At 54.6% G+C, this 12,358-nt stretch overlaps 2 protein-coding genes across 2 annotated transcripts in view; one reads left to right on the top strand and one right to left on the bottom strand.

Annotated features, from left to right (window-relative positions):
• Positions 1–2,403: 2,403 nt before the first annotated feature.
• Positions 2,404–4,565, top strand: Enho (energy homeostasis associated). The gene is made up of 2 exons (XM_028884016.2): positions 2,404–2,821; positions 3,765–4,565. Exon 2 carries the CDS (start codon positions 3,924–3,926, stop codon positions 4,152–4,154), a length of 231 nt encoding a protein of 76 aa, XP_028739849.1. The 5' UTR covers positions 2,404–2,821; positions 3,765–3,923; the 3' UTR covers positions 4,155–4,565.
• Positions 4,566–4,616: 51 nt separating this feature from the next.
• Positions 4,617–12,358, bottom strand: part of Dnai1 (dynein axonemal intermediate chain 1) — a 70,284-nt gene continuing 62,542 nt past the window's right edge. The window contains exons 16-20 of the mRNA XM_028884015.2: positions 11,875–11,954; positions 10,258–10,406; positions 10,059–10,158; positions 7,669–7,854; positions 4,617–4,927 (exon numbers count right to left, since the gene is read on the bottom strand). Of these exons, the coding sequence (XP_028739848.1) occupies positions 4,829–4,927; positions 7,669–7,854; positions 10,059–10,158; positions 10,258–10,406; positions 11,875–11,954 (614 nt within the window). The 3' untranslated portion in view covers positions 4,617–4,828. The remainder of the gene's footprint in view (positions 4,928–7,668; positions 7,855–10,058; positions 10,159–10,257; positions 10,407–11,874; positions 11,955–12,358) is intronic.

Genomic DNA, 12,358 nt, shown 5'->3' with positions numbered 1-12,358 from the left:
CCAGTTGGACTCCCTTCTCGACCACGGTTGAGCAGTCTGAAGCTAAGCAAATCAGAGTACTTTCTGAGGAATTTCAAATCGTGTCCAAAAAGCAGCAGTGGCGACAGCCGCCGCCACTCCACCAGTCTCCCTGACGACCTAGACAATAAGATTTTAGTATCTAGAACTCTTTAAAGTCTTGTTGCACTACGTGAACTGGGCGAACATTAGAGACCCTACGAGGGTGGGGATGACCAGGACAGGAGGCAGGTCTGTTGGGACTGTTTAAGCCACTTCCAACTCCCCTTAAGTGAGCTCATATAGTTGTCTGATTTAACTCTCTTTCACGCAGTTGCAAAAACTCACGGGGCATCTTTCCTGGACCTCGGAGCTGGTTATCCATGCCTACTGAACAGCTCCGCTAAGGCATTCTATTGGCATCCCCAATTTGACATCTTCAGATATTATCACCCAAGTCCTTGCTGAAACTTACATTTAAATTATGTTTGTTTGGTGGGGGGCACACATGTGCTACAGTGAGTAGCATGGAAGGTAGTGGACAGCTTGGGGTTCTCAACTTCCACCACATTGATCCCAGGGATTGAACTGAGGTCATCAGGCTTGGTGGCCTCTCATCAGCCCGCTTATATATTCTTTATCACTGGACATCACTGGACACTGCATCACGGTATTGTGGCTACTAACCAGTTACCCCAGAATATCCTCTTCTAACTTCCCCTACTTTATAAGCTCTGCTTACTGATGTAACTGAATACCCCCAGTGACCTCCCACTCGGTTTGCCTGGGCCATTTTTAGCTGCTCATCAATACCCCATCTTTCACCCTCAAATGCTTTCCAAACTCCTTTCCGCCCAACAGCCCAAATCATCCTTCTAATTTCTGGATATGATCACATCACTCCTGTGCTCAAAATTCTTCAGTGACTCCCCACTGTTTTCCAGGATAAAATCTGAACCCCTGTGGCTAGGTCACAAATTCACTCACATTACACTCAGATGTGCGACCATATGTCTCCTCTCTTTCCTATAACTGATCTGATCTTTCTCACAATACCCCCACCCTGCTGGGTAACAGGGGGGAAACTAAAATTAATCCATTCTGACAAACTCCACGGGGTCCACGGTTTATTTTAGACAGCCTCTAACACAGTAGCTTTAGATGATTCAGCTGTTCACATTACTTTATACTTCCCTCTCTCCTTTTCAAATAGTATCCAGGTTTCCAGGGGTCTTTTTGGAAGGAGGGGCCTGCCCTTTAGCCACCTGGTCCTGGGTTTATGTCAGCTGGCATTTGCTGATGCGGTTGGTATGGTATAAATGAATTAGTGAGAAACCTGAGAAGTAGCTATTACTATAACCATCCTGTAGAGAAGAAAGCCCTGGTTAGGAGAGTCAAGAAATTTGCCCAGCGTCATAAAGTTAAAAAGTGGAACCAGGAACAAACACTACCGCAACTCCAGTAGACATTTTGCTGTGAGTGTGGTAAGTATTCCAGAGAGAAGTTAAGCCTGGGTGTGGGTCAGTGGGAGCCACCATGATAGAACTGATAGTCCACGGACAATATTTGAGGCAAGAGGGTCCAGATAAAAACACTTAAGAATCCCTGGAGGGCTAAGAACGTCGCTCAGTGGTGGAGTACATGGTTGCCTGGCACGCATGAGCCCAGAGCCCTTGGTTAGAACGTCACTGCCGTGTGAAGAGTCAGCGAGAGGAAGGCCTACTTGACTGCTCCTGTCTGAGCTGCTTTGGTCTCAGGAGAACTATCGGGATGGAGAGTCAGGGCATCCACCAAGCCCGGATCTAGTCCGGCTAGAGCTGAGCCATTCTTCAGGTGTCTCAGGCTCCCTCTAGCAAGCAAAGCACAAGCCTGTGACCACCACTGAGCGAGAAATCAGTACAACGCAACAAAGGTCTTGTGTTACCAGGGATCACACTGTTCTTAGAACCCAGGGCAATCTATAGGTGCTGTAACGTGGGAATGCAGAGTGAGAATGGGATGTGTAGGAAGATAAAAGGTGAGGGTCAGGTGTGGAGAAGACACATGGACTTTTTCCAGATAATAGGGACAGACTTCTCCCAGATAGGGAGGGGTGGATGTCTCACATACAGGGGTGCACTCCAGGTGTGGAAGGTGCAAGAAATCACTGCATAAAGGTGAGCCTGGCCCTCCACCCTCTCAAGGGATGAATCAAAACAAAGTGGCCCCTTCGTCCCCCCCCTCGCCTCCCCCCTCCGCCCCTCCCTCCTTCTCTCCTGCACCAGGACAGTGGTGTCCCACCCCAGAGCACAGCCAATGGTGCGGGAACTTGGCCCGACCAGCCAATTGAACGGCGGCAGCGGCACAGAGATGGCTCCGCCCCCGAAGGGCCGCAGGCCGCTGGCCACTCGCGAGGCGGGGCTTTTCGCTGTTTTTGCTGCCCGCCGAGCTCAGCCGAGCTCAGCCGACTCCCTCCCGCCGTAGCCGAGCCCAGTCGAACCCAGCCGAACTCAGCCGAGCCCAGCCGAACTCCTCGACGCTCCAGCCGCCGCCGCCCGAGCGCCGCCGAGCGAGCGAGCTAGCGGCCCCGGCCGCGGAGGAGGCGCCGCCCCAGGGGGAGGAGGTGCCCGCTCTCCGCAGACCGCCCGCGGCAGAGGCCGGCCCGGTCGCGCCCCGGCGGGAGCGGCCGGCAGAGGCTGCGCGGCCCAGGGGGAGGGCCCGGGGAGTGGACGTCGCCCCTGCCCGCCTCCCGCCGCCCCCCGCCCGCAGGCTTTCGAGCCTCAGTCGGCGCTGAGCATCCCGCTGCCCCGGACCCTCCCGCGGGCGCGCACCGGGCTCAACTCAGGTAAGGGGAGGGGGGAGGCCTCCCCTACGGGCAGAGGGTCGAGATACAGAGATACAGAACGGAGATGAAGAGACAGTGACCCACACAGAGACAGAGACACACGGCTTGGAGGAGAGATAGACACACAAAGACAGAGACACATGCAAGACGCACAGAACCACTGATGCCGACCCCACGGAGAAAGGAGGAGACATGTCCTGGAGGGCAGAGGGACATAGAGTCGTGAAAAGAGACAAGAGATACCCAGAGACAGACTGGTGGAGAAATGAGACACACACATGGAACACTCAAAACACTCTGAGATAGGGACGCAGAGACAGGCAGCCACACACCTTCGCAGAGGTAGGTATGGATGCAGATCCAGCAACGGACAGAGAGACAGGAGGGTGTGCCGTTCACACACACACACACACACACACACACCTGACCCAGGGAGGCAAAGTTCCGGGGGAAGGCACACCTAGGCACAGCCTTGGATATGCAGGACCCACACATCCCTGCCAGGGCCTCCACAAAGTTCCCTTCTGTGGGAGCTGGCACCTCTGCAGGTTTCCTGGACCCGCTTACTGCAGCCCTCAGAAAGAGAGGATGCCCTAGCCTCCTCAAGGATGGTCGCAATCCTCTTCCTCCTGGGCCTTGGGCCACCTCAGTCCCGCCCACCAACAGCATGTCTGAAGGCTAGAAGCTTGGTGGGCAGGGCTAGGCTATACCCACCGGTTCCACGGAGGATGAGACAGAGGGTGCCTGCCTGCTACAGCTTCCCCTACAGCTTCCCCACTCGGGCGGCACCACGCACCAGGTGCTCAGTGCCAGGCCCGAGGATGGAGGTCCTGGCTTTGGGAGGCTCCTGAGCCTGCTGGCACCCAATGCCCTCTGCCTGTCCCCCCAGGTTCAGCCCACTCCTTCCTCTTCACCCCCTCTCCTCTCCTCTGTACTTCCTCAGGCTCGGGACTGCAGGTGGGCATTTCCACTGCCCGGGAATCCCTGTGTGTGGACAGGACAGCCTCCTTGGAAAGCCGGCCGTACCGGAGTTGTGCCTCGGCATGGGCCTTGCCGTTGAGGCAGCTCCGCTCTCTGCTCTGGCCTGAGGGTGCTGCCTGTCATGGGGGCAGCCATCTCCCAGGGGGCCCTCATCGCCATCGTCTGCAACGGCCTTGTTGGCTTCTTGCTGCTGCTGCTTTGGGTCATTCTCTGCTGGGCCTGCCACTCCCGTTCCACTGACGTCGATTCTCTCTCGGAATCCAGTCCCAACTCCAGCCCTGGCCCCTGTCCTGAGAAGGCACCACCCCCCCAGAAGCCTAGCCATGAAGGCAGCTACCTGCTGCAGCCCTGAAGGCGCCTGGCCTACCCTGGAGTCCTGGACCTGAGTATACCAGAGTCAGAGTGTCGCATCTGATCCCAGAGTTCAGCCAGTCTGGGGGCCAGAATCTGGAGTCCAGTCTGTTTGAAGCTGGACCCAGCAGCCTAGATTGTAGCCAGCCTGACTCGAGAGAGGCCTGAGTAGTAGCCCTAGAGGGACAGGCCTGGGGTGGGGGGTCAGGAGTCGGTGCTAGGGCCAGGGCCCTCTGGACTCTGCTCCATCCCCAGGGTCAAGGGCTGCTCACTTCCCTAAGCTCGGTGCCTCTGGGCTCTCTAGGTCGGGGAAGCAAACTGGAACCCATGGCAATAATGGGAGGGTGTCCGGGCTGGGCCCCTTCTCTGGTCCTCCCACTGTTTGTTGGATAATAAATGGAACTGTGGCTTACCCTGAGACTTCTCTTCTTGGGGACTGTGTGGTAGAAAACACTAAAGGTAGGAGTTTTCAAACAGGTTTATTTGTGTAAAGGGAGTGTAATGGAGGTGAAGAGTCAGGCCATGGAGAAGGGTGCTGCGACCACAAGAACTAGAATGTGGAAAGCAAACACCAGGACTTGGTCAGGGTGGGTACGTCCTTGGTGCCTAGGCAGCCTGGTGCCCAGGCAGAGCGCTCGCTGTACATGTTGGGTTGCGGCGGGCCGGGCCAGGCGCTCAGGTTTTGGTTTTGACTTCCCTCACGACGTTTAGCAGTTTGTCCAGCTTTGCGATCTCCACAGCTGGCCCCTTCTGCACTTCCTGCCCCTTCTTTTCCTGGGGAGAGGGGAAATGCCTCGTTTTAGATGCCACCCCTGGCTCCCCTGCCCAGCCTGCCCCAGCTATTCCTTGGCCCTTCCCTTGCCCAGTAAACACTGGATTCCTGCTACTCCCATTCAGTCCTCCCCCTACTCAGGTTAGGTGACTCAGAGGCTCATCGGAGGGCCTGTGAGGAGGACTCCAGCTCTCGCTCCAAAGCTTAGCAAGGGTGTTGGCAGGATTGGGGAAAGGCATTTATCTTCAGTCTCTCAGAAGCCGGCCATGGAGAGCTGTAGGCTCCAGGGAGAGGCAGGAGCTCTCTGTTAGGACCACCCAGGTTCAGCCCTGTAAAGAGGGGACAGATGTGTGCTGCAGGGGAGAGAGAGAGATGGGGACTAGGCCACAGGTGTCCTCACAGGCTTGGGGAGGGGCGCCACTTGATGCCAGTGGGGAAGGGACCAGGAGACGCATGAGAGAGACAGAATTTTCCATGTGACTCCTTGTGGTGGGCACTGTATCTCAGATCCTGAGTTTATGATCCTTGCTCTCACCTGCAAAACATTCTAATGCTTCCACTGCTAAGTCGGGCCCTGAAACAACGGAATTTTAGACGCAGGTATGTTGGACCCACAGGCTTGAAAATCCTGTAGCAGGCCACATCAGTCACATTCTCCCTGCTGTCCAGACAGTGGGCTGTGGACTGTGCCGAGACAGGCTGGGCAGCTGCCACTTCCTGCCTGCCCTCTCCCCTCTGCCACCTGTGCCCACTGTGTCCTGGCACCTGCCCCAGCCACACCTGCTGGGGCTGTAAGCTCAGAGGAGAGTGCCCAGGCAGCAGGCGCCTTCCTGGCTCCATCTAGCTGCAGCTACTCTGCAGAGCTCCAATTGCCTCTGGCCTTGACCCCTCCACCGGCTCCCAGGTCTGCTGCTGCAGCCCCTGGCACCCAGCCTGTGCTCTCGCCGTTACCCAGCTCCCTGCTCCGGGAGGCACAGGGCAGTCATCTTTTTCTCTCTCCCCATTCTCCGTCCATCATTAAGCTGTTTCTCAGCCGTACCCCATCCCTTGGTATTTAAGGGCCCTGATTTTTAGTTCCATCGCTGCATTAGATCCCCCAGGAGACTGGACAAGTCCCTTCCTGAGCCTCACTTTTCCAGCCGTACAGGAGGAAAAGAAAGACAGTGCTTGACCTCTGATGGCACTCCGAGGAAGTTCCCGGGAGAGGAGTCGAGACCTCTTGGGAAGAGCAGGGAATCTGCAGCTCCCAGAGAAAGGGCGGCGGGGATGCCCAGAGGACTTCCTTCTGTATGAATCACTTGACTGCTGACAGGGTCACCTCACAGGAACTCCTAATCCTGCCAAGTACTAGCCCCCACTGTCCCTGCTCAGATCCCGGGTGATTTAGGTTTCCCGATTCAGAGTTCAGCTCTCTCAGCCACAACTGACCCTTGCTTTGTGAGGAGATGGAACTATGATAAATCTTGCTTCCCAGGATCACATCGGGTAGCATTCCTTCATATCTACCTCGCTCTGGGTGATGGGGCTATGGCCCTCTCCTAAAGAGTGACCATCATCCTCCCAGGGGACTGTCTAGCTCTGCCATCTTAAGCCTGCCCCTCATTAAATTAAGAACAGATTTTATCTGTTCTACAAACATTGCTGCCTCCTTTCTCCCTCCCGAGGCCAAGGAGCTGGGCTCAGCAAAGAGATTTAGACCATGCCTGACTCCCCCCAACCCCCAAAGCCCACCACAGCCCGCAGGCCACAGCTGCAGGCGCTTAGCAAGCCTTCTGAGTATTTATAGCCAAGTCCACCCCCTCCCCCAGCTGGCTACAATTACGGCCGTCCATACTTCCAGCCCATGCCTCCCTGGCCATGGTGGGGAATAGTCTATGCCAGTATCCAAAGGATGGCACACAGTCCCTGGCTGGGCAGGAACCCTTGGGGAAGAAGACGAGCCGAACGAGACAAGCCCCAGACCCTGCCCCAAACTGCAGTATGTGCCTCAAATTGTACCCTGGAGGTTCAATGGTCAGGGCAGCTTGGTGACCCTGACCCTGGCCCAGAGCTGGGCAGAGAGCAAAGGGCCATTTCTACTCTCATATACAAATGGGTTCTGTTTTTTTTTTTTTTTTAAGTTGGGTTCTGAGGCTCTGGGTTTAGTCTAAGGCCTGTGCTGTGAAGCTTTGAGTCTTAAGTCTGCATTTGGGCTCAGGTGTAGATTTGAGGGCATTGCTCTAGGCTTTGTGTCATACATTTGGGGTCCTTGGGCTCTGGTCTGGTTCTTCTCACCATTAGAGAGCCGAGAAACAGAATCCTGAACTCAGAAGGAGACCTGCATGGCTGCTGACCTAGTTACCCTGCTCACGGCTCACTTGCTCCTTCCTGGGGAGACTCATGGCTCCCAGTTCAGGGACCATTGGAGCTGAAACTCTGTGTAAGCCCAGCAGCAATGCGTCAGCTAAGGCTTGAGTGCCTCTCCTGGTGACCTGTCCCAACATCCTGCACTTCCGGTAAGCCGATGGCGCTTGCCTCCCCATGTTCCATGGCCACTTACTCTTTGGAAATCACCCCCGCACCCTACAGGATGCAGCAGGTCAAACTGATCTGTTACTTCACAAACCTTTTCCCCAGCCTCCTCATTCAGGCACCGGTACCATCCTTACCTCGAATCCTTCAAGCCAGAAACTTGGGGTGGCCCCTGGCTCCTCCCTATCATCCCCCATCTCTTGATGGCAGCTAGGACTCCCGGAGCCCATACCTTTGGCATCTTTCGCAGGTTGGGAGAGAGCTTGAGACAGGTGATGTGCCCACGGTCATCGCCCACAATTATGATGGGGTGGATGGGGTTGAACTGCACGTGGGTGATCTTGTTCTTCTTCTTGGCCACCACAGGCTGGTTGCAGATAGCTTCATACTTGTTGACAGCTAAGTCAAACACATGGGCCTACGGAGAGGCTAGTGTCATCAGTCGGGAGAACGGGGCCCTGGTCTCCCACCTCGGGCTTTCTGGAAACCCTACAGAAGGCTGACGGTCAGCAGGCCGAGCTAGCGACCGCAGAAGGGTCTTTATGTCGGCGTGCCTTCCTCCCATGATGAGGGAGTGAGGATAAAAAAGTTTAGAAATCTTAAGTCTATGCAGACTAAATAACAATGGCCGCTATGGGATGTATGTGACATGAAAGCGGGGGGGGGGGGGGGGGGGAGGGGGGGGACAAAGGGAACAGCAAGGGGGATCAGAGGGATGGAGAGCACAGTGAGGGAAGAAGACGGAACAAATTATAACGACATGTATGTATAAAAATACCACAAAGAAACCCAAAGCCATATAAAAAGAACCAATAATGGCAGCTACCATTTATCCAGTCTAATATACTTACCATGTTCCAGGCTCTGGGCAGGAGTGTTACAAGGTTGGATCATCTAATTATACCCCTCACAACCACTCCATGTGGCAGTTCTGTTACTATCCCTACTTTATAAATGAGGATTTGGAGGCCGTTGGAGGCTAACTTGCTTGTAAGCGGCGGAGCCAGGGGTTTATCCCAGCTAATAAATACAAAGTGCTCAGAGTTTGATGCCTAAGTGCCCAATAATGCCTGATATTATCTTTGCCTCACCGGGAGTCCAAATCACTATCAGCTCCTGCTGTGACAGCTAGCAGTCTCCTGCTTCTGCTCTTGCCCATCCACAATCCATCCTCCATGCTGTACCTCGGCTTCCCTTTAAAATTTTTCTCTCAGCCTCCTTGGAGCCAAATTCCATATACTACCCAAGTCCTTTCCTCTCATCCCAAGCCCCTGCCTTTGCTGACTGAGCCCAGGCGTGTGGCCTCAGTTCCTAAGGCTGGACTCATTCCCATTCACACCTCAGAACACGAGTCCCGCCGCCCCACCACACAGCTTCCCCACCTCATCTTCATAATGCTGCTCCTACAGAGCACAGGGGCCCCCACTTTTAACCCCAGCACTCGGGAGGCAGAGGCAGAGGTAGATGGATCTCTGTGAGTTCGAGGCCAGCTTGGGCTACATAAGAGGACAGGCCGGATGAAACAATAGAGACCCTGTCTCAAACAGAAAAGAGGAGAAGGCCAAAGGCTGGTGCTCGTCTGTTAGCTCCCAGTTTGAGTCACCTCATCCAAGAGGCCTTTCCTCAGAAACCGCCTGGCTCCCACCACCATCCCAGGGGCTTGCTGGGTAGCTCAGTCTGGCCTGCTGGCACTTGCCATCAATGCAGACTGGCTTCAGACTTTTGATCTCCGGCTTCCTCCTTCTGCATGCTGGGATTATAGGCATGTACCACCAAACCTGGCTTCCTCTGATATAACGCTTTATCGAGGTAATAAGTCACATACTACAAGGTTCATCCAGTTAACGAACCTAACACATACACTTCTTGGTTTTAAGCATATTCACTTTTCAAGCCATTATCACAACCAATTTTAGAGTGTTTTTTTTTCACCCACAAGGCAAACTTTGTACTCATAAACAGTCACCCCCCATTTTTTTCTCAACCCCTCTATCTGAAGCAGTCACAAATATACTCTGTATCTGTATAGATCTGTCTCTTGACACGATGCATACGGTGCAAATCTGTTTTGGACATACCCGATATTTGTTCTTTTGTGTGTCTGGCCTATTTGACTTAGCATAAGCTTTTCATGCCCATCTATGTTATCATATGTGTTCCTTGTCTGCTGAATGTGATCCTTTTGCATATACACTGCACTGTTCGCTGTTCATGATTTGATAGACCCTGGCTTCTTTCACTGTTTGGACTTATGAATAATGCTGCTGCTATCAACACTTGATCCATGGACACTTCTGGAGGGGGGGGGGTGGCTCACTACCTTACAGACCAGTGACTGGCCCAGAGGCTAGGCATCCTCTAACCCACTCACAGGGACCTCAAGGAAGACAACTTCTGGATGGCATCTCAGCTCCCCAGAGGGCCTGTTCTTCCGTGAGGCCCCCTGTGATGAAGAATTCCTCCACACTTCCCTGCATAGTCTGGCCTTTAAAATACATAGTCGTCCTCTGTCTCATCACCCCTGCTGACCTGGGGTGGCATGTGGTGGGCTCTCTAGGAAGAGACCCTGAGACACCTCCTGGTCTCCATGGTGGCTCCGCAGGGTGAGAAAGGACTACTCACCTTCCCATCTGTGGTGACCGCTGCAAACACCGTGGAAGAGTATGGTGCCCAGGCCACGTCACCCACGGCTGAGTTCAGGTCATAAATGAACATGGGGGTCCTGCAGTGGCAGAAAGGTCAAGCCCGTGACGCAGAGGGCTCATAGTGCCAGAGCCGAGGGGAGGGCCTGGGGCAGGGGAGGGCCAGGCAGGCCCCTCACTTGATGGTGTGGTCCCAGATCTTCACGGTCCAGTCAGAGCTGCAGGACATGAAGACCTTGGTGTGGAATGGGTTCCATATCACAGCATCCACGGCCATGTTGTGAGCATCATAGGTGTCCAAGAATTGGCTGGAGTAGGATTTAGAGCACTATGGAAGGGAAGAGGATGGATGATTCAGGAAGGTTGAGATCAACAGTGAGAGAAAAGTCAGCGGCAACCTTTCCCAAGGGGTCTGAGCCTGTCTGTCCATCTGCGCATGCCCCCCCCTCCCAACTCCCAAAGGAAGAGGAAGCACTGAAGGACTGGGGTTTGGGCTGGGCACGGAGCCCTCCTGGAGGGTGAAGGGAAGTGACTGACCAGAAAGTGACCTCTCTCTGTTGCAAGGCAAAGTGGGTCTCATGCCCCGGGCAAGGGTTCGGGCACAGCCTGATCTCCTGTCCGTGCTAGAGCCTTGGTAGACAGAGCCACGGGTTTACTGCAGCTCAGACATCATCCAGGTCACAGTAAGCAGCGCCCGGCCTTGTACAGGTCAGAGCAGGTGTGGAGCCAGGAGCCGACTGGGATCTCCCATTCAGTGTCTGCCCTGGCCAGCACGCACGCCTCTCCCCTTCCCTCCAGGAGACAAAGTGGCCGGTCTTCCCTTCCCCTGCCTCTCTCCGGCAGCCGCAGGGAGGGGTGGAGAGGGGGTGGGGACCTCTTTTGCATTCAGACCAACTCGGGCTGGGCCTCCGGGGCTCCCGGGAGGCTGTCTGTAATTAACATTCTGAGTCTCTGAGCCTAAGAAAAGCTCACAGCAAAGCTATTTCTGGATGATGGAGGTTCAGAGGGACGTTCACCTACTAACACTGAGACACGGCGGTGGAAAACCGGCCGGGAGGCTGTGTCCTGCTGGCGGCTATGCACCTCATCCTCGGAGAGGACTCTGTTGGATACCTGGCCTTCAAAGCCGGGCTCCAGTTCAGATCTCCTCCAGGAAGTCTGCCCAGAATGGCCTAGCTTCCCCCAAGCCCCTACTCCCATGTCTGCCTCTTAGGACAGGAGGAAGAGCCTGGCTCAGCTGCTCTCCAGATTCTCCATCACCTTCCCCGGCTGCAGCCTCTCTTCCTGCTGCCCAGCAGACCAAGGCACGCGTGCATTCCCGGACTGGTGAGATGGCGCAGCAAATAAAGGCGCTTGCTGCTAAGCCCGGTGACCTGAGGTCAACCTTTCGAAAAGCACAAGCTATCTGCTGAGCTCCATACATGTACTGTGGCGTGCATGCGTCCCCAACGCCACCACTAAATAAATAAATGTTTAAAAAAAAAAAGAGCTTGCAGGACGGCTCAGTGGCTGAAAGTCCTTGCCACCAAATCTGAAGACCTGAGTTAGAGCCCCACAGGCCACAAAGTTGTCCTTTGACCTCCACATGCACACTATGACATGGGTGTTCACAAAACACACACACACCAATTAAAAAAAACTTTTAAAAAAAGAAATGCATCCTTCTCCCCCACAAAAGGCTTCCAGAAGAGTGAACACTAGATGGTGTCAGAAGGGGATGTGTTGAGTACTACACCCTCCCTGGGTGCTGAGGTCCACGTGGCCCTGTGAGGAGCTGACGGAGCATGCTGCCTCACCTTGTAGATTTTCCCCTCCTCTGTGCCCACCAGGAACATGTAGTCGATCTCCCTGTGGAAATCAAAGGCAGTGCCACAGCCTAGGAAGAAGAGGGCCAGACTTAGCCTGGTTCTCCCAGGGAACCTCCCACCCAGCCCAGTGCAGGACAAAAAGAACTAGGCTGTAAAGGCTGGGCTCGGGCCAGGAAAACAGAAACTGGACCACGGGCTTGCTTGCCCTAGGCAGTTAGGACTTTGCAGACAAGAATGGGGGACTGGGTAAACAAGGCAGGAATTGAGTTAAGCAGGGTCAGGGTCACAGTAAACAGGGATGGGGGTCTGCAAACAGGGACATGGTCTGTGCAAACAGGGATAGACTCTGCATAAACAGGGTAGGAATTGAGTAAACAGGGACAGGATCTGGGTAAACAGGGCTTAGATCTGCATAAACAGGGATGGATCTGCAGAGCAGCACCTGATCTGCATAAACAAGAGCAGGGTCTGC

This window comes from Peromyscus leucopus, chromosome 2 (genome assembly GCF_004664715.2).
Source record: "Peromyscus leucopus breed LL Stock chromosome 2, UCI_PerLeu_2.1, whole genome shotgun sequence".
Lineage (NCBI taxonomy): Eukaryota > Metazoa > Chordata > Mammalia > Rodentia > Cricetidae > Peromyscus > Peromyscus leucopus.
This window is presented reverse-complemented; position numbering and strand designations above follow the sequence as displayed.